This window comes from Chlamydotis macqueenii, chromosome 8, assembly GCF_036417535.1.
Source record: "Chlamydotis macqueenii isolate bChlMac1 chromosome 8, bChlMac1.mat, whole genome shotgun sequence".
Taxonomy (NCBI): domain Eukaryota; kingdom Metazoa; phylum Chordata; class Aves; order Otidiformes; family Otididae; genus Chlamydotis; species Chlamydotis macqueenii.
The window spans coordinates 19,483,490-19,506,710 of NC_141563.1; the positions used below are offsets into that span (position 1 = coordinate 19,483,490).

The 23,221-nt window shown below is 36.1% G+C and overlaps 2 protein-coding genes across 13 annotated transcripts in view; one reads left to right on the forward strand and one right to left on the reverse strand.

Moving 5' to 3' along the window:
• The window catches only part of BCAR3 (BCAR3 adaptor protein, NSP family member), a 104,583-nt gene extending 103,024 nt beyond the window's left edge, over positions 1–1,559 (forward strand). For all 9 annotated transcript variants that reach the window (XM_086753359.1, XM_086753360.1, XM_086753357.1 and 6 more), the window contains one exon: positions 600–1,559. In XM_086753359.1, the coding sequence (XP_086609485.1) occupies positions 600–787 (188 nt within the window). In that variant the 3' untranslated portion in view covers positions 788–1,559. The remainder of the gene's footprint in view (positions 1–599) is intronic.
• Positions 1,560–1,986: 427 nt separating this feature from the next.
• Positions 1,987–23,221, reverse strand: part of FNBP1L (formin binding protein 1 like) — a 55,860-nt gene continuing 34,625 nt past the window's right edge. For 3 of the 4 annotated variants that reach the window (XM_086753370.1, XM_086753373.1, XM_086753372.1), the window contains 12 exons: positions 23,057–23,110; positions 21,384–21,531; positions 20,928–20,990; positions 19,267–19,371; positions 18,614–18,742; positions 16,404–16,550; positions 15,345–15,548; positions 7,738–7,847; positions 7,012–7,144; positions 6,477–6,571; positions 5,845–5,993; positions 4,167–5,457 (listed from right to left, as the gene is read on the reverse strand). In XM_086753370.1, coding sequence (XP_086609496.1) covers positions 5,279–5,457; positions 5,845–5,993; positions 6,477–6,571; positions 7,012–7,144; positions 7,738–7,847; positions 15,345–15,548; positions 16,404–16,550; positions 18,614–18,742; positions 19,267–19,371; positions 20,928–20,990; positions 21,384–21,531; positions 23,057–23,110 — 1,516 coding nt within the window. In that variant the 3' untranslated portion in view covers positions 4,167–5,278. Of the gene's footprint in view, positions 5,458–5,844; positions 5,994–6,476; positions 6,572–7,011; positions 7,145–7,737; positions 7,848–15,344; positions 15,549–16,403; positions 16,551–18,613; positions 18,743–19,266; positions 19,372–20,927; positions 20,991–21,383; positions 21,532–23,056; positions 23,111–23,221 lie in introns of all 4 variants that reach the window. The other variant, XM_086753371.1, reaches the window with a different exon arrangement.

Here is a 23,221-nt window from a genome sequence, read left to right on the forward strand (position 1 = left end):
AGTAAGCAATGGAGCATACATTTTTTTGCTACACAAAGTTCTCATGACTTAATATGCTGACCCTTCTAGCAACTGAATAGAAGTACAGTAAGGACCAAGGATCACTTCCTGTCTTCTGTACAATTTAAAATTCCTACCCTGATTTTTGTGAATAACACACCACCCATCGTAAGAGGATTCTTATAGCAGCGCAAGACGCAACACTGAGAGCTTCACTGCTTGCAGCCAGAAAGCAGCAATGTGTTAATAATGTGACTTTTATTTCAAACTTGCTTAAGGGAAGGGACAGAAATGGAAGTAAGTATTTCTGCAGGCAGCGTGTATACATGTGTAATTGTATTTAAGGCTATAATGACAATTCTAGACTATCAGAACTGAGCAAAGGCTAACCTGGCCCAGTGTCCCTAGGGCCACTTGTGTGCTACTAGAATGTCAGAGATGGACAGGATGTCACTCTTTCTCTAGCTTGTTAAAATTATGAAAAAGGAACCAGCATACTAAAACTTAGCTTATTTGGAAGGAATACAGTATAAAAGCCATTTCTTCTGAATAAAAAACTTGCCTGATGGTGATATTGTGGGCTTCTTCTTTCTTACTAGGTTTCCAGCCAGATGAAGAGATGAGTGAAATCTTCAAGACAGAATTTCAAATGAGATTGCTCTGGGGCAGCAAAGGAGCACAAGTTAATCAAAATGAAAGATATGAGAAATTCAGCCAGATTTTAACTGCACTTTCCCGAAAACTGGAACCTCCTCCAGTGAAGCAGGTGGAACAATTAAATATATAAGACTCTGTAAGGGCTATTTAAATTAAATACTTGAAATAACTTCAGCTTTTTTTTGGCAATGTGATACTGCACAAACTTCTTGCATTTCACAAGATGTTTAGAACTTTTAACTGCACAATGCACAGTTGTTTTAAAACTACTGATCTCTAAAACAATTATTTATTTACTGTGTCACCAAGTCTTTAATGATCGATCCCTTTAACAGTTAGGTTATCTCTGTAAGACAGTCTTACAGACTTCTGTATTTCCCCAGAGGTGTAATGTTTTGATAATGCCTAGGAGTAAGAGCATTGGCATCTTAATATTAAAATGAAGCAAATAGTGTAAATAAAATGATAGACTAAGTATTTGACATTGCAGAAAATGTTTTCTATAATATTCCTTTAATGAATATAAAACACTGTACATAGAATTGTGAATTAAAGTGTGTCTCTATGCAAAATAATTTGCATATTTGCAGATCATAGAAATACTGCAGGTTGCAGAAATGATCCTTTATCTGTGACCACAACAGAAGACTCAAATATCACTGCACCTATGAAAGTAGAAAATTACTTCTGTATGTCTTAGGACAGCTTATGATATGGTGTGTGTTTTTTTTTTCAAGACAGCATCTGTAGTACTTTGGCTTTTGCTGGAGCCTGCTCAACAGTTACGCTGGCAGGAACAAATGATGAAATGGCAAGAACAATCCATATAATTAAAATGCTTTCAGATATGAGTAAATGTGGGTGTATGTATATATTAAACTTTCCTCATTTACTGAGGTGAATCACTTTGGTAAGTAGTATTTTTTTCTTCTTTGGAAGAAGGCAAAGCATAAGCTGTTGGCAGTTTTCACAGGAAATGAGCGAGCATGGCATTTATTATATGAAGAGTGCTTTAGCAGCAAATTCCACTTTGTCACACACAGAATTGGTGTATAAGCATTAACCTCAGAAGCTGTGTAAATATTTAAGCAAGAACTATGGTTAGAAGCTGCATGTGCCTGTTGTCAGGAAGCCCGTTTCTGCAGTGAGCTGTTACTTGCAGCATTCCGAATTATGTGAGTAAGCTAACAACAAAACCACCGCCAAAATGGTATGATCTGTTCCCCCCTCTATAATCACAGCAGAGGTTCTACCACCATAACAAGAGGTTACAGCTCATGCTGAAACGTATTGCTGTCAGTCTTAACAGAAAACAAATGGGGAAGCTAATTACTTACATCATGAAAAGATTTTTTTTTTTTTATTCCATGAAAATATTCTCAACAGAGAACACTATTTTTAAACAAAGCATTTAACATTTAGGAAATCAACATGTGCACAAAAAAGGATTAAAAATTACTGGAAAATTTAAGATTCTTTAAGACAACTCACATTCAGAATTTTAGATTAAGTAAGTGATTTATAACTAGCTGTGCAAGAACAAATGTTTTTTTTTTTCCTATGTTTAATAACCCTCATACAAGTTGCACTATCCCTCATGAAAGCAACCTGCCTCCAAAGGAAGCAAATCCTGGTTTTAGAAAAATAAACAGTAGCATGAAAAGAACATTTAGTCCTTTACCAGGAAGTGTTATTACTGACCTGCAAGGCTGTTAGCCAAGCAAACCCACAGGCGCTTTAGCAGAAAATACACAGATCACATTTCCTCCTTTTCTCTAACTTTAAAATAAAAAGCACTAGATTAAAAAAAAAAAACCAAAAAAAAACAACTGCCCCCCCCACCCCCAAAAACTACGTAAGTAGTTTTGTCAGTATAGAGTAATGTCACATTGTTACATAAATAACCCTGTATACAAGCTCCAAAAATCTAAACGTTAGAGTTTAACAGCCCCCGTAATACACTAGGTCAAGCTGTGTAATAGTGGTATACAGAAGAAAAGGAATAAACCTCTACACAAGTCACTCAGATTTAGTTTTACTGGTAGCACAGTTCCTAATAACACTGAAATTAAAAAGAATCCAGCACTGCTGCATCCAAATATTGCTTCAGACCTCAGAAAAACAGGATCTTTTGATTATTACTTAATTTCCCCAAAGAGCAGGTGGCTGGGTTGACAAGCTTGCTTTGATACAACTATCCCTCCCCTCAACATCTCTAGTCTAATTCTTATCACCCTACTAAATCAGATATGATGTATTTATGAATAGAACCACAAATGTGAGGCAAGACAACATAAGCAATAGGGGCACTGCAGACAACTATATTTACACGTATAAACATATCCAAATTTTAATTGTTTACAAGTAAAAGTGCACATAGATCATTACGAAGTTTCACGTAAATTTCAACTGGTCCATACAATGAAGCATCACCTGGAAATGGACTAGCACTGCAGTAATTAAAATTGGAACTTCATAGTGAAAAACTCAAGGTTTTCATAAAAATATTTTTTAAAAAGTCAAATGAAGAGACAGATACACATTTCAATGTATAAAATTCATGATGCACCATGTATCCAGTAAAGTAGAGCTCTAGAAAACACCTACCGTGGCTACCTCAGCAGCTGCAGCACTGTGAAAAGAGCTGAGACACAAAGCCCTTTGTGGGATACTGTAAGTGGTAGTGTTGGCAAACAACAGATTTAGGCACTCTAGTTTAAGGCAGCATTTGAATGGCAAGTGGTTGACTTCTGAGAACAGTCATTAGCTTGGAGTGGTGAATCTCTCTGGTGGTGTTCCAGGTTTTCAGTGCTCGCAACAGGTTACTGAAGTGCTGAAGATGGACCACAGTTCTAGGAGTTTCTCTTGATTGCATTGTAGGCTAGAGCTGAGATGTAGTATTTCCCCAATCAACACAAATATATTATGGTCTCTTATCAGTTATGCCAAAAACTGGAATGTAATGATGGTTGCAGTGGTATAGTTATAGCAGCATACATGGATACTGGGATGAAACTCTAGTGCTGAAGATATTTAAACAAAATTATTTGTTATAAAATAAGACAAGCAATGATGGCAAAGTGTTATGCAGACATGCCTGACTGTCCTAGGCATGCAGGAGGAGGTTAAGGGCGAGCATGGAGGTGGTACAGGCAGACTGATAACTGACATATGGTTCTACATGACTGCCAATTAAAATGAGTTGGAAAAGAGCGTAATTGAGATAACTGAAACATAGCACAAGCTAAAATATAGTTTGTGCAGCTGGGACAACCTAGGACAATGAAAATAAAGCGATTTTAGGAGCAGTAGCCTTTTTACTCTGGTAATGGAACTCTATTTTCCTGCACAAATTGAAGAATTTGTAATACATCCTTATCTATGTATGGAGATGCTAAGATGTTAGTGACTAAATGTATGTCTGCATGCATTCATGCAACTAGCTTTTCCCCTTGGGCCTCCCAGTCTAGTACCCTCCCACCTCCCCCCAACCCGCCCCAGCAGCTGCATGTAACCTCCTTCAAGATCTCGCCCATTTTCTCAGAAACCCGCTTCAGGAACCTGCAGTCCAAGAGGAAAAAGAAAAGAACAAAGTTACTGAAGGCCTTTAGAAGACAGAGAAGCGTGCTCAGTTCTAACAGGCCATTCTCAGTGGCTGTACATTAGCCTTGTACTTAATTCCACAAATTCTCGTTAGAAATACACGCCATAGCTTTTAGATTAATTTTTTTTTTCCCCTAATAATCAAGTAGTGCAATGCAGTTTCCAATCCTCAGTGATTTAACAGTGAGGGGAATTACTGTACATTTAGGACCTTAATTTCAAACTAAACATGATGCAATTTAAAAGACTTGGCTTACAGGCACAGATTAAGAATATAAAATCGCTCCCTTTTCAGGAGCAGAGAGAGGTTTCAGTAAGACATCAAGCATTACATATGGTCTCTTTTTTGTTTCTTCAGAGCATCTAGAGTTAAAACAGTGAAGTTGTGTCCAAAACACAACATTCTACATTACAAGTACTGAGGAAGGAGAGAGGCAGGTCAGTGGACTTCCTGTCCTTCTTAATCATAATGTTTCTTCCTGAGTATTTTTGTTGAGCTTTCAGAATCAGAAAACATTTTCCTGTTTAAGAAGTGAAAGTTGCCAAGTATTTGCTAGGGAAGGAAATTAATAATTTTCAGTAACTGAGTTCCGTTAGTTATTAGAGGAAAAAACCCTCTGTTTTAAGCATATAGTTTAAGTCATAAAAGTGGAAACAGTAAATCTTAAGAGATCTTTAAAACTAAGTAATTTTTCAGTTCTCTGTAAAAACAAAGTATTCTATAGAACAAGCAAGCATCCTGGTCTTTTTCAGTTTAATAGCTGAATTGGATTTAGTGCTTTGTAAAGCAGGAACACCAGATCAGTTAAAGCGGAAGACATCAGTCAAAACTGCCGACCAGTGTAAGATGCATAATTTCATGTGGTCATCTCTGAAAAAAAACTATAGCAAACTCACTTTGCAAACAACAGACCATTGTCACTTCTCATATTCTAATGCTTTCCATGAACCTGTGTACCTTACTGTTTTTCCACTATTTTGCCTGGGGAATGTACAACTGAAAGCTGCCAGTTTACTGTTAGATATAGGTTACTGCACCTTTGCTGTTTTTCTCTAGCGTTACATCTATATATGATGTTGGCACATAGCCTTCCTCTCCATTATGTCTTCGAGCTCTTGTCCACCCATCTCCTTTGTCTTCCTCAATAACGTACAGAATTTCCCCTTCTTTCATTGCTAGAGTGCCTTCATTATGACCTGTGAAAAACAAGAGGCAAAGAAGTCTCAATGTTCAGACAGAATTTCAAGTCATCTTTTTCCCAGGGCATAGTTTCCAGATTATACATAAACAGGAAGGACCAAAAATCTGTGCAAGAGAACATATGGTCAAACAGGCTTACAGATAAAAACACAGTCCAATTTGTAAAGCTGAATATTTGCCAATAGCTGTGCTAATATTTATCTTAAAACAGCACAGAAGTACTGCTCATGAATTAAAGTGATTTATAAAATATTTCCACTGATCTTATAAGCAACTAGTTGCTCATACTGTTAATTTACTTTAAATCATTTTACCTGTCTTCTCTGTTAGAAATAATCCATGCCTTACAGTCAAGGAATGATAGTGCATGTTGTTAACCTTACCATCAAACGGATATATTGCCTTGCAATGTCCTATAGCTGGCAATGGATCATCATCTTCAAACTCATCATCAAACTCATTTGGATGTGCGTGTTGCTGTGGTGGGCCTCGAACTTCCTGATTTGCGTCATCCGTGTAACTCCCTTCAGGGCTATAATGCAATGATTGGAGCGTGAGAGTACTTAGCTTTAAAACTCAGAACATATGTGCATCACAGAAAGGGCAGACCGTGGATAGTGCTCTGGGAACGTCTGTTAGCATTTTTTTAATTTACTGCTGGACATGACTTTCTGAAAATACTGATCTAACAAAGGCTTAGACTAAATTCTGCTCCAAAACCAAACAACTTTGACATACCTTTCTCTACAGAACATGGAAAACTGATGAGCCTTATGCAAGGGAATATGATAGCTTTAAAAGGCACTGCTATTTAATGAGTGGTTATTTCAATTAGACTCACTATTTCTTTATGTTACCATAATGACATGAAGTGACCTCTAGAATTCAGAACCAGTAGGATCTTCCTTTAGAAGAACATAAACTTTCAGAGGATAACAGCCATCAGCTACTGTTAGCTATCAGAGATGTACAATTCTAGCATATTGTATAAAAGCAGTAGAGACAGAATAGTGACCTCTCTCTGCCCTGTGTTACAAGGTGGTTGATATCACTGCTGTGCCGCCTGTCACTTCTGGCTGCCACTTTACCTTCAACTTCAGAGAGCCAGGCCTTGGGGGGAAAAAAAGAAAATAATCTGTGTCAAAGAAAATTTAATTCTAAACCAGCAAACACCATTTACCAAATGCACGCACACAGTGTACTTGTTAGTACACAACCACAAAGAGACTACATTCACATGTGAAGTCTCATGATTACTTCACATGAGGCATGAACCTATCCCTCCTGCTTGGCCTATACTCCATACTGGCCTTAAGGAAGAAAAGAAATCTTTAATCACATATGAATTTCAGAATAAGAGATTAATAAGAAATTCTTCTAAACTGTTTACATATTTAATAATGTACATCCTTATTCTAGCTAGGTGAGCATAGTTGAACATATGGCACCCCACCAAAAATTGTATCAGGACCACTTTCTTAAAACTCATAGGCAAACTACAATTTTACCACTTAATTTACATTTTCCAAGGAATTGTTTTAGAACCTAACCTCATTCTTGTGTATTTCCATCCGAAGACGGTCCATGTTGCTCATAGTTTCAGTTAATTTTGGTTGCAAACTGCCTGGATCACCCATCTGGGGATTTTTTTCATAAACATCCTTCATCTTGATGAGGGCATCTCTAAAGACATACAAAACCCCACAGTAATTATAAAAATTACACGCATCAGTACTGATTCATTAAAGTTAAAATAATGTTTATGTGTATAAGATCCTGACCCATGGTTAGGTACTAAGCACAGACAGGAGGAACTACTGCTCCTAAATCCTTTTCCCATTCTGTCATCTTAGCACTTTGCCTTGTTTCTTGTGTTGTGCACAAGCACACAAGGACTCCAGCTGCTGACTCTTCTCTATCCAGTCTCAATATTGTTTCCCATATTTTTTGTTATACACAATTTCCTAAGTATTAACAACGTTCCTTTCTTAATGCACTGAGTTGCAGCTCTCTTGCTCAACAGACCTACACATTGATTTTTTTTTTTTTTAATGCATGCTTTTAGGTCCCATGTTTCCTATGCAACATTAGGATCAAAACGTGTAATAGAGTAAAGCAGAATGGAGCAATGCTTACAGAACCTATAAACAATAAACCAGGAAATAAAAAAATGGACTAACAGATTGCCTCCAAGCTTCTGAGCACTGTTGGCTTAGGTAGAGGACTTCAAAAGAAACAAAGAGAACCATGACAGAACTCCCAAAAAATGCACTCACTTTTGGTCTGTTTCCTTCTGTAGTTCTCTGTTAAGTTCATCGATTCTCTGTTGCAGTTTCTTGCGTCTTTGTTCTGGAGGGAGATGGCTGAAGTCTTCCAGTGCAGGGCCCTGCAAGTAGAAATACTATTAAACAAGTAACACGCACATATCTGGAGAGCTGAAGTGACATACCCACACACGGACAGTGTTCACTGGAAGCAGGATGGACCTTCTTAAAAACTCTACTTGACACACAGCAAAAGACTGCAACAGAATAAATGCACGTTCTTGCTGCCAGATCGTAGTAATTCATTCAAGGTTCTTTCTGCCTTCTGTAACAGTTGGCTCACAGATGTGATTCAAAGTTTGTAGACTTAATTATTTTTCTGAAAAGCTAAGCCATGTACTCCTATTACATCCACTGCACTTAAAGCAGATTTAGAAAGGACAAAATTAATTATAGAGTAATTTCACTCAGAACAACAACAACAACAAAATCTAAGACCTGTATATTATAATAATATGTATATAATTTATTCTTTCTCTGGAGTGTGCGTTCTATGGCAATTTAGATGCTATTAAAAGAAAAATAGTACTATTGTACTTCTCTGCCAGCAGTTCAGCAATCTTGCTAGAAAATATATTAAAACTTACAAAGTTCTGATGCATTTTACCTCATGTAAAAGTAGTTCACAGAGCACAGAAAAAATCTTTATAACATCAAAATTTTTACTTAAATTTGTTAATCTGAATCAAAACTTGCTCAAATATTCCAGGTCGCCTTTTTCATTATAAAAATAATGTCCTACTTTCCAATTTCCCCCCCCCCCCCCCCAAAAAAAATTAGGACCACTTATTGTTACAAGCCCAAACCTGCAAACATTTGATTGCAACCTTGTGCTAAGATTATAAACAGGATGGAAGGACACGGATGTGAAAATCATGGGAAGAAATTTTTACATATCTTGTGAATTTGCTGTGAAAACTCATCCCCTCAGGGTGACAGACACTGACAGTGTTAAGTTAAGAACGAAATACAGTAGACATCTTAGTAACAGAAAGTTAAGTTACATTGTGTCCTAGTTGCCTAAAAAAGTTGGGTTTTGGACAAGAAATCCACTTGCCATTACAGTAACCCTCCACAGAGGCAAACCGCACTGGACAGCATTTCTTTTGCCAAGAAGAAACTTGACAGAAACTTGACTGTCAAGATTTTGACACAAGCAGCCTTAGGCTCAGGTGCCAAGTTTCTAATATCCCTTCTTAAGATCTTCTTGCCCCTCAACTTCTTGTTTGTTTGGCACTTGTAAAATCATAATCTCACTGCTTTTTAAGAAAGGAATACAAGACATCATAAAAGGAGGGAAATCAAGATACAATGTTTCCAAAATAAAGCAGAAGTGTTTCTTTCTGGAGGAAAGAAAAATAATTAAAATCCTTTCAAGTGCTTTCACACATTACAAAGAAACAAAAAGACAATCACATCCTCTCTATCATTCTTCCTTATAGGTCAGTTAAAACCAGAATGTCCTTACAGCAATAATCAGAAGAACAGAGGTCTTTGTGAATTTTTACTGATGTACTCTGCAAAACAACAATATTGATTAAGGTGTGGTTTTAATTTCATGTAACAGCTAATATCCCTAAGCATAAGGATCACCTAACCTGCAATTGTTTTGTTAAATTCAAAGGAGTGAATTTTACAGTATTCAGTGTTTCTCCTTTACACAAGGTTTGTAATCTTTTCATGTACTTATTTTACACTGCTTTCACAATTTTCCTGACAAAGGGAAATCACCAAGTATTTCCATCATGACCAACTTGTGAATACTGGTCAACCCTAAAATTCCAAAATCACAGATTTAGTTGCAGCCAGATCACAAGTCTAATTATCTTACAATAAGCATGGATGAATAAGAAGACTGTGTATATGAGTGGAACATCTGAAGATGTATTTCGGCACCTGACTTAAGCAGTTATGGTATGGAAACACTTTCAAAAGATTACTTTCATGCTATCTTAGCAGAAGTACAGCAGACAGATCAGCACACGGGCTTACCATCTTCACCGACCACTGCACAGTTCATTTGAAAACAGAAAGAAACGGGAAATTATTCACATGCAATGACCAGTTACAAAAATGATTAATGCCTAAAAATGTATCTAAAATATTACGTAAGGATTAAAATTTTAATTTATAAAAAATACACAAGCAAAATACAATAATCAGAAATGCACGTCTGCTTTAAGAATTAGTGATTTAAAAATTACTAGGTGATAACAAGTAGTTTAACTTGCGAAAATTCTAATACACAACTTCATTAAACTACTTTTTAGTGTTTTGAATAATATGCTAAAAACTTCTATTGTAGGAGAAGAAACACACACACAGCCAACACTGCACAAAATAGCAGAAGATGATGATGAAGGACTGGTCAGCCATATGCAAATCACTTTTACAAATGTAATTTTTTACAATGTATTTACTTTATTATCACAGTAGAACTACAATAAACAAAGCTCTCTTTCAGGTTCAAAACCTGCTAATTTTACTTTCTCAAAACAGCATTTGGGTCATTGCTGCTATCCTAAAACTAAACATTTGTTTTAGTGCAGATAAAGCCATTTAAAGAGTAAAGACCCTTAGAGGAAGTAAATAAAATATGGATGCCAGGTTTAACATTTACAGCATTTCGAAGATCTATCATGCTTTCAATGACTTTGGATAACCCTTTCCAGAGAAACAAAGCAACTTAGAAGATACAGATCTCTGACATCATTTATGACCCTCAGTAATTGTTAAGGCTCTTGACCGGGGCACACACACATAATTAGAATTTCTAGCAATGAGGAAAGTAAAACACCTTCACAAATTATACTTTGGTAGAAACCTCAATAAAGTCCAAAGATGTAAAACAGCTGTAGATTAAACTTCTTGTTCCCTTTAGGAAGAGTCTTCCAAGAAAACACAGGTCAGGTTTACGTATCACTGTTGATGATGCATTTATGTATGTATCAAGCGCAACTGAGCAAAGACTAACACTACCTGGAAATGTTAAGATTTCAAAGGATAATAAGCAGCACGTAATAGCAGTACTAATAAAGCAAGTTACACTTGCTTACACTTAAAGACTTTTTTCAATAACTTATTCTACAGCTACTATGTGCTGCTTTTGCTGTACAGCATGACAGGGAAATCTAATGCTTGAAGCACAGAACGAGGGCAGTCTGGTTTTGTGATCTCCAGTGCCTTGAGCGAAATCTTGTACAAGGCATGTTAAACAAAATAACCAGAATGCTTATGTCTGGTATGTGTCAACCCATGGATAAATCTTGGTAGAAGCAGAAGTGAGTTAAATACCATTTGGTAGTTCTGCATATCAATACCACTTGGATATCATCTTCCAGGGACAAAACTGTGGAAAACAAGATCATGTACTAGCAACTATTAAACACTGAATTAAGATATATTATAAAGCTAAAACTGATCAATGAGATTAAAAATATCTATTAGAATTACATTATACATTTAAATTGAATAGGCACTCAATATGTGATAATGTGATGTCTGTTAAAATGCTTGCAAGCAATTTCAAAATAGGTAAAAATTAAATGTTCACCTCAGAGATTGACTATTTGATATTGTGGGATATTTGAGTTAATCCAGATTTGTAGGACGCTAGTGATCCTTGCCCATTTTACAGAATACTATTCTAAATAAATTAATTCACTTTTACAACATGAACAATTAAGTGTAAGAATAAAAAAATTAAATGCAAATATGGTTTCATTTTCCATTGAGGAGATGATCTTTTGCTTCAGTAGGAATTTCTAGAACTACTGATATTACAAGGTGGTGTTGATTTGTGAGCCAGGAATCAATACATTTAGTGATCAACAAAAAGGAGGTGTAACCAAGAGCTCTGCCACTTCAACAATTACCTAATTTAGTTAGTTCCTCACTGAGTAACTAAAGAAGGAACATTATCTTCATGACCAGAACAAATTATGATATAAGTGATTCACAAGGGAAAAGAAGAAACTGTTCCCCATAAATACTTTGAGGACCACAAGAATTTTCTAAAAAATGCCAGTGGTAGAAAGGGTACTTCCAAGATACCTGGGGGCCTGAAATAAGATGCCACAATATGTCTTAAAGATAAAGAAAATAAGTTTTAAGTGTTACTCATTATGAGTGACAGCAAGGGAGCTTTTAAATCATAACTCTACTGCAACAGTTGTACTTTGATCTCCATATTATGTCAACAGTAGTCAACCATTCTTGATGCACATGAGACAGCAAGTCAACATTGTTTTCAAATATCAGAAAATCATTATATATAATAAAATGCATCCAATTATCTCATTATTTGGATCAATAAATACCATAAAACATACACAAACTGGGCAGCCTGTGCTTCACTGACGTACAGGAAAGTGCCAGTACATTTATCACTAGTACCAGAAATGTTCCTAGGAAACCACTTAACATTTCCCTTTTACTGTCTTCCAAACAAATTCTATTTGCAGAATATGCCACTATAAATTAGTAAAGGAACTGATAAATCTCAGAGGGTGGCATTTGGTCGTAATTTTAAAATAATTTTACCCAAAAGATTCTTGGACCAAAAAAAAGAACAATTTATTAATCAGAAAAGGCATTAAAATTGTAATGTTTCAAAAATCAGTATTTTGAAATCTGCAAGCACCATATGCTATAGCATTTGATATACAAAAGAAGTTAAATTTCTCCCTTCTTAGTTCAGTGTCTTGTAACCAGCTACGATTGTTTTGATTAAAAGTCAGCGAATACGACACCTGATCTGTCAGATGTTTTTTGTGGGGACTATATAGCCAATGATAAATTACTGCAAAAATATGTTACATGATGGTAGGAAAACATCTGCGAATGTGAACAACAATGAGGAAAGGTATCAAACACATGCTGAGCACCCTCGTTATAACACCTTTCTTTTAGGCACAAGTATTTGTAATGCGATAAAGAGTATTCCTATTTTATTTTTAACCTGTTGGTAACTTCTGTATAATATGAAACAAAGTATCCTAAAAGTGACCTTATAGCTGAAGTGTTACTTTTAACAAAGGAAGCCTTATAATGAGGGTGAAGAGCATTAGAAAAGCCACATCACAAACACACTGTTCATAGCCCACCATGCATTTCAACTTATCAAACTTACCCCTCTTTTGAGGCTTCTGAAAGAAGGAATTCTGGGCTTCCCTGTTTTTATGTCACTCATGCAATAATGCACTGGTTCAATGGAGAATATGGGATACTGGGACCCATTAGGAGTACTGGATGTGTATAAACTAGTAGGGGTTAGGGGTGGGGATTGTGGCTAATGTGGAAATAAAGAAAGCAATAAATAAGCCAAATGTTCAAAGTGGTTTTAAAATGAAAATTCTGTCTTATAAAAATAAAATTTCCATCCAACACAGAAACAGCTTGTAATGTTCCAGACACATTCACACTATAACTGTATCGGTTTAAAAATGTTTCTGTCAAGAATTAATCTTCGGAGTTACACGTTGGTGCAGGAATATGGAACAGGAAGCTCTGCTTTTCCCAACTTTAGTTGCAAGCATTCGGTAAGCTTATGCACTCCTGCTCAGTTTCTTCCTACATTCTGACGTATCCTACCAGGTGAGCTAAAATAGAAATACTAGGTACATCTACGGAGAACAACTAAAACAAGAAGTATATTCAGTCTCTGTTGTCAAGCTGGACGGGCACAATCGCTGTGTGCCAGTCTCAGTATCACCACAAGAACTTCCTCCACCTTCTTCCTCCCCTTTTTTCAAACAGCTTCTCTGATTTTCTGTCTCTCACACCTCTGTTGCTTTTTCCCAGTTTGATTTTTCTGTATTATTTCCTCTGCTGCACAACTCATTCCCTTTTTTAAAGACTTTTATGTCTTTGACAACATCAAAAATAGGTTAATGCATATCTGGAAGTCAAGACCAGCCATAGTTTCAGCTAAGTGAAGGCCCAAAAGGCCACCATGAATACCACAGCTACAATACATCAGCATATTTTTATATTAGTTATCTTTAAAAAACTTGTAAATAGTATTTGGAATTAAATATGTATCTGCTGATAAGTATTTTGCTCCCAGCTGCTGTTTTGTAGAGCGCCCATCCATCCTCCCCAAAAATGAGTGGGGAAAAAAAAAGGAACATAATCTTCCATTTCCTCCAGGTCCTTAAGGAAGAGCTGCATGTAGTATGTTTACACGTATGTCTATCTGTGATTGCATCCAGGAAACAGTAAGGCTGACTCTCTGAATGCTACATACAAAGTGAATGAACTGGAGAGAAGGAAGAGTAGGGAAAGTCCTGTCAGCTTTCTTCAGCTGTTATCATACTAAGGAATTTCTTACAACTACAGTAAATGTTAAGCTCCAGATTGAAAACCAGTGCAGATTTTCTTAGCTTCCTTCTCCAAAATTCTCAGAAAGATGGCCTGCTGTCAAACTGGTAATCATGATCTAATTTCTGAACAGACTGAATCTCACCCACCTCTGCAGCCAAGTGCAATAAATACGCTAATGCATTAATGTATTTAATTGTACTGCATGAAAAGCAAACAACCAGTTTTCCCTTTAACACACAGCTGCAGTTACATAATATACTGAGGAGGGAATAAAGAATCAGCTGTATCCTTTCTTTCCCTAAAGATCTGCTTTCCTGGAATACTATCAAGTGGAAAATAAATTCTACCACTAACAAGCTCTAAGAATAGTTTCCCCTAATAAATGGCAGAAACTGACTTGGGGCATTAAAGTAACATTATAGAAATTTGTGGAATTGTTAAAATGACTCACTGATATGCTCCAATACTAAAGATCTAGCATAAAATGTAAATATGTATATGCGTCACTGTTCATTTATATAGCTAATGCATGTACTGATCGTCGTTTTTGTTGATCCATGAAGGCATCTTGCACAGATACTGTTAACTGAAAATCATATACAAGAAAGGAGTAATTTCTCTGCTTTAATTTTTTTTTTAGCATGTGAATATTTTTACCTATTTAATAGTAATATTTCTTCTAGGACATTTACTTGTACGGAGCTTCAACAGTATGTTTTGTCAGTGAGGTACTATACATTGTACTTTTTTCAAACAAACCTCAGAAATTTTCAAAACTAGCAGCAGGTGTAATAAAAATCTATATAACACTACTATATAGAAACATCTACAAAATGGGACATTTAGAAGTGGGTTGCTTTTTGTAGTATAAAAGACAGATCTGAAGTCTGCACAATCCCAAAGTATACTCCCCCTCCCCAGTTAACATCTTTTCTATGCAACTGCAGAAACTTTGAAATGTTACAGAAATGGGAAGCTACTTTTGTCAAATATCTATTAAGAACATTCCCAGACACAAGTCACTAGAAGGAAAATTGGACAACGTCGCCCAGTGAGAACTTGATTTTTAATATGGTAAGTATCCAACCCTGCTCAAACCTTCAGATCTTCTTACACATATTTTAAAAGACGGTGGCAGGCAAGGGGAAGGTTATTTTGAAATAAATGAATTCTGCTTCCATGCACTCTAGATGTTCACATTTCAATTTCCCAAATAGTAATTTCTTAATTGTTACCTTTGGCTTCTTTCCAAATAGCCACAGCTTTCCTTTAGCCTTGCCCACTGTAGTTTTTGAATCGATTCTCATTCCTTCCTGCTTTGGCGTACTGATGGTTCCATCAGAGATAGTTCTGTAAATATTCTGACTATAATCTTCAAATGGAAAATCTCCAGGAGGTTCAAAACCGGATTTGAAGCAGTCTATCACTAGTTGAGAGTCCTAAACATTGGACATTAAGGAGTTTAAAAAGCAAAACAAGCAAACCCATCAAGAACTGGAGAGAGAAAAACAGAATGTAAAAAAACCAAACAGACAAACAAAAACCCCACCAAACCACCACGTAGATTTTCCCTTTAATTGCAGAGATGCACAGATGGGAAAGTGAAGAGAGCTCAAAATGTATGCTTTTGCACAGATCAAGTTAAGACAACTTCTGTTCTTTTTTCTCAGCAGTGTTACCGTGAGTGTAAATCAAAGCATACTCTGCTATTTGGAATCCAGCTAGCACACCCCCCAAGGGTTAGCATCACAAATTGAAAAGAGGACATGCTTTATGGCCAAAACTACTACCCCGCCTTCCAATCCTTCACCATTAGCACTGAAATGAAGATAACACTAAGAAACTAGACATAGTAAGATGCAATAGGGAAGAACCCACATTAGAAGGAATAAGAAAGAAGTGCCAGTAGCTGCTATCAAACAGGACACAGAATGAGACTCTGTTAACTGAAAACCCTTTACATGATTTAATGCTACATACTGGAGAAAATACCAACCATGCTGGCATTCTAGGATGTTTCAGAATAACCAAAACAATGTGTCCAAAATCATATACAGTGAGAAAGTGTCAAAGATGTTCATATCACAAGAAAGTAGTAAAACAGGAAGAGAACAGACACTGAAAAGGGAAGTGACCATTTAGGCTAAAACTGAAGTCACACCACTTTTCAAGCAGACAAATATTTGACAACAGAAAGCTAAACATACAGGCTAAGTCCATCTTTCCCGTCTCCACATATTTCATATCATTTAAATTGCTCATGCACATTTAAACAGTCACTCAGTTCTACTTACTCTATGTTCATCAACTGATTTTGCTGCAAGGATCATCCCTTCTAAACATTTAGAGATAATTGGAATAACCTTACGCTCAGAGTCAGCAAAGCCTTTATAACATTCACTAAGTTTGATAGTCCTTCTTTCATCCATTTCTTGAAGTTGCTGCAAGCACAAAGTGAGATAAAACAAAGCTTTTATTTGCAGATTCCCCCCCCCCCCCCAATCTTGATGTATGGAATTACTGCAGTCACCACAGTGTAGTATAGAATTTCTGTGCTTTCCCACTATTTTTATTTGCTTAACAAAACAGAAGTTAAAAAAGCAAGTCCTTTCAGACATAGACTTAAGATGCCCAGAACAGTAATTATGAAGAGCTAGTACTCCGATTTTTAAAAATTATATAAAGGACTGGAGTTTCTTTTCCTTATTATTTTTTTAAAGTCTACAGCCATCTATTTAGTTTCAATATTTGTTTCATACAAAAATGAAAACTACAGTAAAGAAATTCTACATCTCCTCAGTCCCTCCTTCTAGTTCCAAATAATTTCTCTCTGGCGATAAGTATCTCTAGCTTGCTTTTATTTTTATATTTTCCAATAAATACCAACTATTAAAAAAACAGGAAAAATTAGAAATATTATATGCTGGTTAGACATGCTCTCTGATTCGAAATACAAACCATTTCCTTTAGAAGTGTGCGAGAAAAAGAAAAGAATACCATTACATAAGATTTGTAATAAGTGTCTACTGAAGTACAACAGAAAGAACAAATTAAAGAGAAATACTATTATGTGATAATAGTCCTGGACCATTCACCTAATTGAAGGCGGGGAAAAAAAAACAACAAAATAAAACAAAAAGCAACAGTACATGCATCAACAGGTTATCAAAAATGGGATAAGAAGTTGGATCTTTCCTGTATCTGCTCTGAAAAAGGCAAATGTCTCAAACAGCATCCGATTTCTCTCTCCAAACAACAACCTAGTCATGCTAAATCCCTCTTCCAAGGTTTTCTCACAGACTGTTACCAAATACTTGTAAGGAAATAATACAAATATAGTCCCAAGAGAAAGAAGGACTAGGCCTTTCTGCTGTTACTGGAGATTTCAGAAAACATAAGTAGTATCTGACAATAATAATGGATTTTAACTCTAGAGAAACAAAGGCAATAAACCAAAGCTCTGGTCCAAGCTACAAAGAAAGATGATTGAATTGTTTCTACTGGGAGTTGACTGCAATTCCTCCATCAGCGTGCTAACGTCACATCTACTGTAGTGCTGCTTAACAGTTAAAATATTAGAAAATTCTTTAGTAAGCCAAGGCAATTTTCTCTGTGAATCCTAGACCTTCTAGTATTTCCAAAAATATGAACTCCCTTCGTGCTTCTGGAAAATATTGCGCACTTTTAAGTTGGTACACCTTCAAATAAAGGCAGTATTTCTACCTTGCATTTCCTCACTCCGTGTCTCAGAATCAGTTTTTGCAGACACAGTATTCTCCCAAATGGCTGAACGTACATGCCAACACACTTCTGAACTCTCCCTCACCTGACGTCCCCCAGCTACTTTACTCTACACTATTTTTGCAAAGTCTCCCGTTTTGAAAGAATCTTAAAAAAAAACCCAAAACTTCATAGCTACATGAAGCACCTTGAGAAATCCCCTTTTTAGATGCAAAGTACTGATCTACTTTGACCTTTAACTTTTTTTTATTATTTCAGAGAGTTCTGTGGATTGCTGGTAATACTGATGAAGCTACAACCGATTGGGCGGGGGGCAGAAGTATTTCTGCCTCCAATCCACTGATTTTATACCTGTACACGAGATACATTAAACCACATAGTGGCCATGAGCCATACGCTTTCCTTCATCTCTGCCAGAGTCAAAGCACTGATACACACACGCAAATATCATGAAAACTAGTGATCAAATCTTTTTAGAATCATTGTTTTAAATGTTTGCTCTAACCTAGTTGTCTTAAAGGTGCCATACCTCTTCAGCAATATTTAAACAAAAATCTTCATAGGAAAAGCAACAGAATATCTTCATTACAAGTCTAAGCATAATTACTGTAAGCAGTAAGACTCCTGATACAACACAGGCTGTAATCAAGATTATGCTAATTTCTTGATAAAATTATCCACTAAAATCCCAAAAATAAAGTTTTGCATTTCAAAATTCTCCCTTAAAGAAGATCAGACATACTTTCTCTGTTAATTATTTTACCTTATAAATCTGAGGAATGACAATGTAGTAGTGTTTGTGCTGTTCTCCATTAAAATTCTGTAGTTGTGCAGCATATTCATTTTTGTTTTCATCAGCCATATGTGTGCGCAGGTTTAGCTGTTGCTTAGCCTAGTAGGAAAGTGTTATCAGTTCAAACATGTCATGTGCTTTTCAATTACATACAGATATTTTAATTTATTTTATCAACTATGCAAAAACACTAATCACAAGACATCAAAACTGACATCTTTATAGCTGAAATAAAAAGAATGTGAGACTTCATACATACTGACAGTCTACAGACCTACTTTGTTATATAAAAAGAGAGCAATGATCATTTTAGCTCCCTTAGCCACCTCGCTTAAATGCGTATCCTAAAAAAAGCAGAAGCGACTGAATGTATGTACCGCAAGACACCAGCTACCAGTAAGCCCACCTGTCTAAGGAATACAGTCATCATCTCAGCAGCATCATCAAGACTAATAAAGCATACTGCCTCTCTGTGCCGTCTTATATTTCACTGCAACTCTGATTTTGCACATAATAAGTGTAATTTATACACTCAAAAAATACTTTCCAGTACTGATGACAAACATGCAAACAAAATATTTATAATAAAGAGAGAGTAAAGAATGAAATGGCACCACTCTTACCTTCTCAACATCAGCCTTTGTTGCATTAGTGTCATTGTCCAGTCTTTCGTAGCTTTGCTGTGCCTTCTCTGCCTCTCTGCATTCTCTCTCAAATTTCTTTTTGCTCTACAAAAGCCACAAACTTACTGCTTCAACAGCCTTTTGGTTTTGTACAGTAGTTTTGAATTCTAAATATCAAAGCTTCCATTTAAATATCTTAAATTCACTAAGTACCTTTAAATAAACATATTGTTCTCACAGCAACCAAGTCTCAAAATTTTTAAGATTTTCTCTTTAAAACCTACTTGAAGTATCTGCCAGGCAACAACTGTAATTATGCTATAAAGTACCAAATAACCAAAATACAAAATAACCTGTTACAAAGATCAGCAGTTAAGTATGAACAGACAAGTCCACTTTCTAGTCTGACTTCAACAACCTAAATAAAAGTTAGAGGGCAGAATACTTAAACCTGGACTTGCAGATACGAGTAAAATTTTCAAGTTCCCTTCAGTGATTGATTTTAATTGAATAAATTCAACTAAATTATTTTGAAGGTAGTCTGAAGGATTTATCCACATTATGAGATCTTAGCATACCCAGCCGTTATCATCAGCATTCAAATCAAATGGTGTAGCTGTAAGCAGCACAAACAACAGTATTCAATGTGCCTGATGCTGTCAAGCAACTGCTGTAGGAAAAACTGTTGCAGCTCAAGAAGTTTTATCTTTAGAGAAAAACTGGCAACAGAGATTGTGCAAGCACTGCTCTCCTGCTTCAGTGCAAAGTTAGGCAAGCAAAGCTAATGTGTCCCTTAAAGGCTGTATGCATTTAAAAGACTGACTTTGCACTCAAGTAAATACAGTGTATGCAACACAACTGATTGTTTGACGTTTTGGGAATTATCTTGGCGAAGGGTGATAGCATCTAAACTACCACATCTGCTTCTACTCTGATCCTCTGACCATGAATTAAACTCTTTGACATGACACTAAAGCAAGACATTGCTTATCTGGGTCTACAACAATAAAATACAAATTCACCTCTCTGGTACTGCTTCATAATAATCTGGATCAAAGATACAATAAATTTCTAAGAAACAAAACCAGCAGAATAATAGAATGCATCATGAACAAGCATTCAGGCTTGTTCATTTCTCATGTTTAAAAGCATGTCTCAAGAAAAAGCTTATAATCTGTTCTAGAGAAATTAACTTCCTGCATTTCTCTGTTACAAAGTAATTCTGCCTCCTCCAAGTACAGCAATCTATAGTGGTATTCTTGAATAGATCTCATGTAATAACCCCTCAAATTCAAGTAAAATACAGTGACTTCAGATCTCATCATCATATAAATAAATTGTCATTATTAATTATTCTCTGAACAAAAAGTTGCCCGTGGAGAAGCAACCAAAGAAGTCTGTACCCATGTTAAAAACAGATTCCTTTATGCTAGAAGGAAGTCAAGGCTTCACTCACATGCACAAGAAGCTGTTGACAACAGGGTTTTTTTTTAAAGCAAGGAACTACAAAAACATTGAACTGTATTTTGGCTGTTACCAAGTCTGATTTGGACATTCAGTAATTTTGCTAAAAATTAAAGTCTAAGCAAGCAAGATGACAGCAGTTCCATTTACAGACTGTATATTACTGATAGGAAAAAAACCCCAAAACACAGACTCACATTATCCATCTGTTTCCAGCACATGTCCAGATACTGTTGAGCCTTTCGCCCTTCCTGAAGATGCTAAAAACACCACAAATGAAGTTTAATTTTACTTTTTAGTACTATTGCGTTTAGTTACTCCCCACTTTAGTTGACACACTACAATGTGCAGTATCTCCCACAAGTCACCAGGACTCTGGAAGACATTATTAATCATGTAAGAACAGTACCACAGAAAAATTTCACCGGCAAAAAAGTTACTAGTAAGCACTGTCTCCCAAGATGTCAATTTTTAGGTTTAGTAACTGTAGTAAACCAGTACATAAAAATATAGAATAACTTTAGGTATGTTTTACTTGTATTACAAAACCTACTTATTGCCAGGTTCATTAAATTGAATAAAAAAATACATAAATTTGTTAAAAGACATATCCATTTTGATATCCTATTATCAAATCAAAATACAGAAATTACCATTTTTCTCTCAGTTTTCAGATCGTGAGAGTATCTCATCAATTCTCCGTACACTCTGTGCCCCATTTCTTCTGCAACTACTTCTCGTTGTCCTGCATAGTCATTCAGCTCGTTAAGGATGTTAAAAAAGGCAATACACGAAGTAAACCTGACAGAAAGCACACACACACAAACATACATATACAAAAGTGAGACACCTTTTTTCAGTGGACTTCTTTTAGTATAGTTTGTACTCCTGATTAAATAATAAACAACACATACATATTTTACAATAAACCTTATCTTAATGCTAATTGAATTAGAGTAGAAATGCAAGTTGGGAAAGCCTACATTAAGCCTATCATGTACTATATGTTGCAATGTCTCTCCAAATACATTTCATAAGAACATGGATTTTTGTGGATGGAAAAGAAAGAAGAAGAATACTACCTGGAAAGCCCTGTAGTATAGTGGTATCTCCTAAGCTGCCAACTGAGAGGCCTGAGCTTGGGAACGGATACATACGTCCCTAGGCTCGGAGGCTGAACTTGCTGCAGAGATGATGTGCTTGGTAGTCTTGAGGTTGGAACATGCCAATCATACCACTCATATGCATCCCGATGGATGATCTACAGAACAAGTTTGCTATCAGCTCTGGAGACAGCTGCCTGATTGCCTGCCCACCTCTTGGCTGGAAGTAAGGTGCCACTATGGCTGGCACTAAAAAGGGGGGAAGAGGAGGGGCAAAGGGTAGAAAGTGTGTGTGGAAGGGAAGAAAGGAAAAAAAAAACAGGCACCATATTAAAATATACATCTTTCTCTCCTTTAACTGTGGAATACTGCCATCTCCATAGGCATGGCTCTGGGGAATTCAAATGCCCCCCTAGCAATAGAAATCCCATTCCCTGTGGTCCAGGATCTTTTAATAGTTGAAAGAGCTAGAGGAAATCCTAGTGTGTGAATTCTCAGGCACACGGTGCATAGCATGTGCTTGGGCTGCAACCTGAAACTTGCCCACTTTCTTTCCTTCCTAAGAGTTATCCCTAAAGAAAAAAGTATTGTGTTTCTCTAAATAAATTCTAAAAATTATCATGGACAGCAAACAGGCACCTCTCTGATAATCATAAAGTTGCTTAGCAAAAATTGTTCCTCCACAGTTAGACATTCACTATTTTGTCTCTGGAGTCAAAGCAACTGAGCACTTTAAGAGCTCTTCTTGCCAAAAACATGACAATTTTGTGTACACTCGTCTCAATATACAAATGTATAGCTGCATCTGTATTGCCATACAAATGCACTGAAAAACTCTACTAAACTAAGCAAAAACCACAGCCTAAGGACACATAATTACTTTTCTATTAAAAAAAAGTAATTGCTTTTCTAAAAAAAAAAAAAACCAGACTGTACATGGCATACTAAACTTCAGCCTTCAAACTTTCAGCTAGCTAAAGATTAATATGGAATGAAGCAAGTACAAACTGCCATGCTTACTACTTTAAAACACTAATAGAAGTAAACTAAGGTTTCATGCTTAAGAATTACAGCAGATCTACAAGCCAAGCAGAATTGTTTTGTTGTCTTAGCCAACTGCACAGTTCATATTAAAAAAAAAAAAAAAAAAAAAATCCATAAAAGGACAGCGTATACTGTAGTCCTAGTTTCTTACAGACAGAACTTGAAATACTTATTTTTACCTGGGTTCCTCATCTTTGGGTGAACGTTTAGGACAGTATTTCTTAACCAGATTTCTATTAAGGAAGAAGAAAAAAATACACTATTTTAGAATCTCTTTTGAAAGGAGAAGATATACACATAGAAAACTGCATGAACAAATCATTTATTTTTAATGACTTCAATAA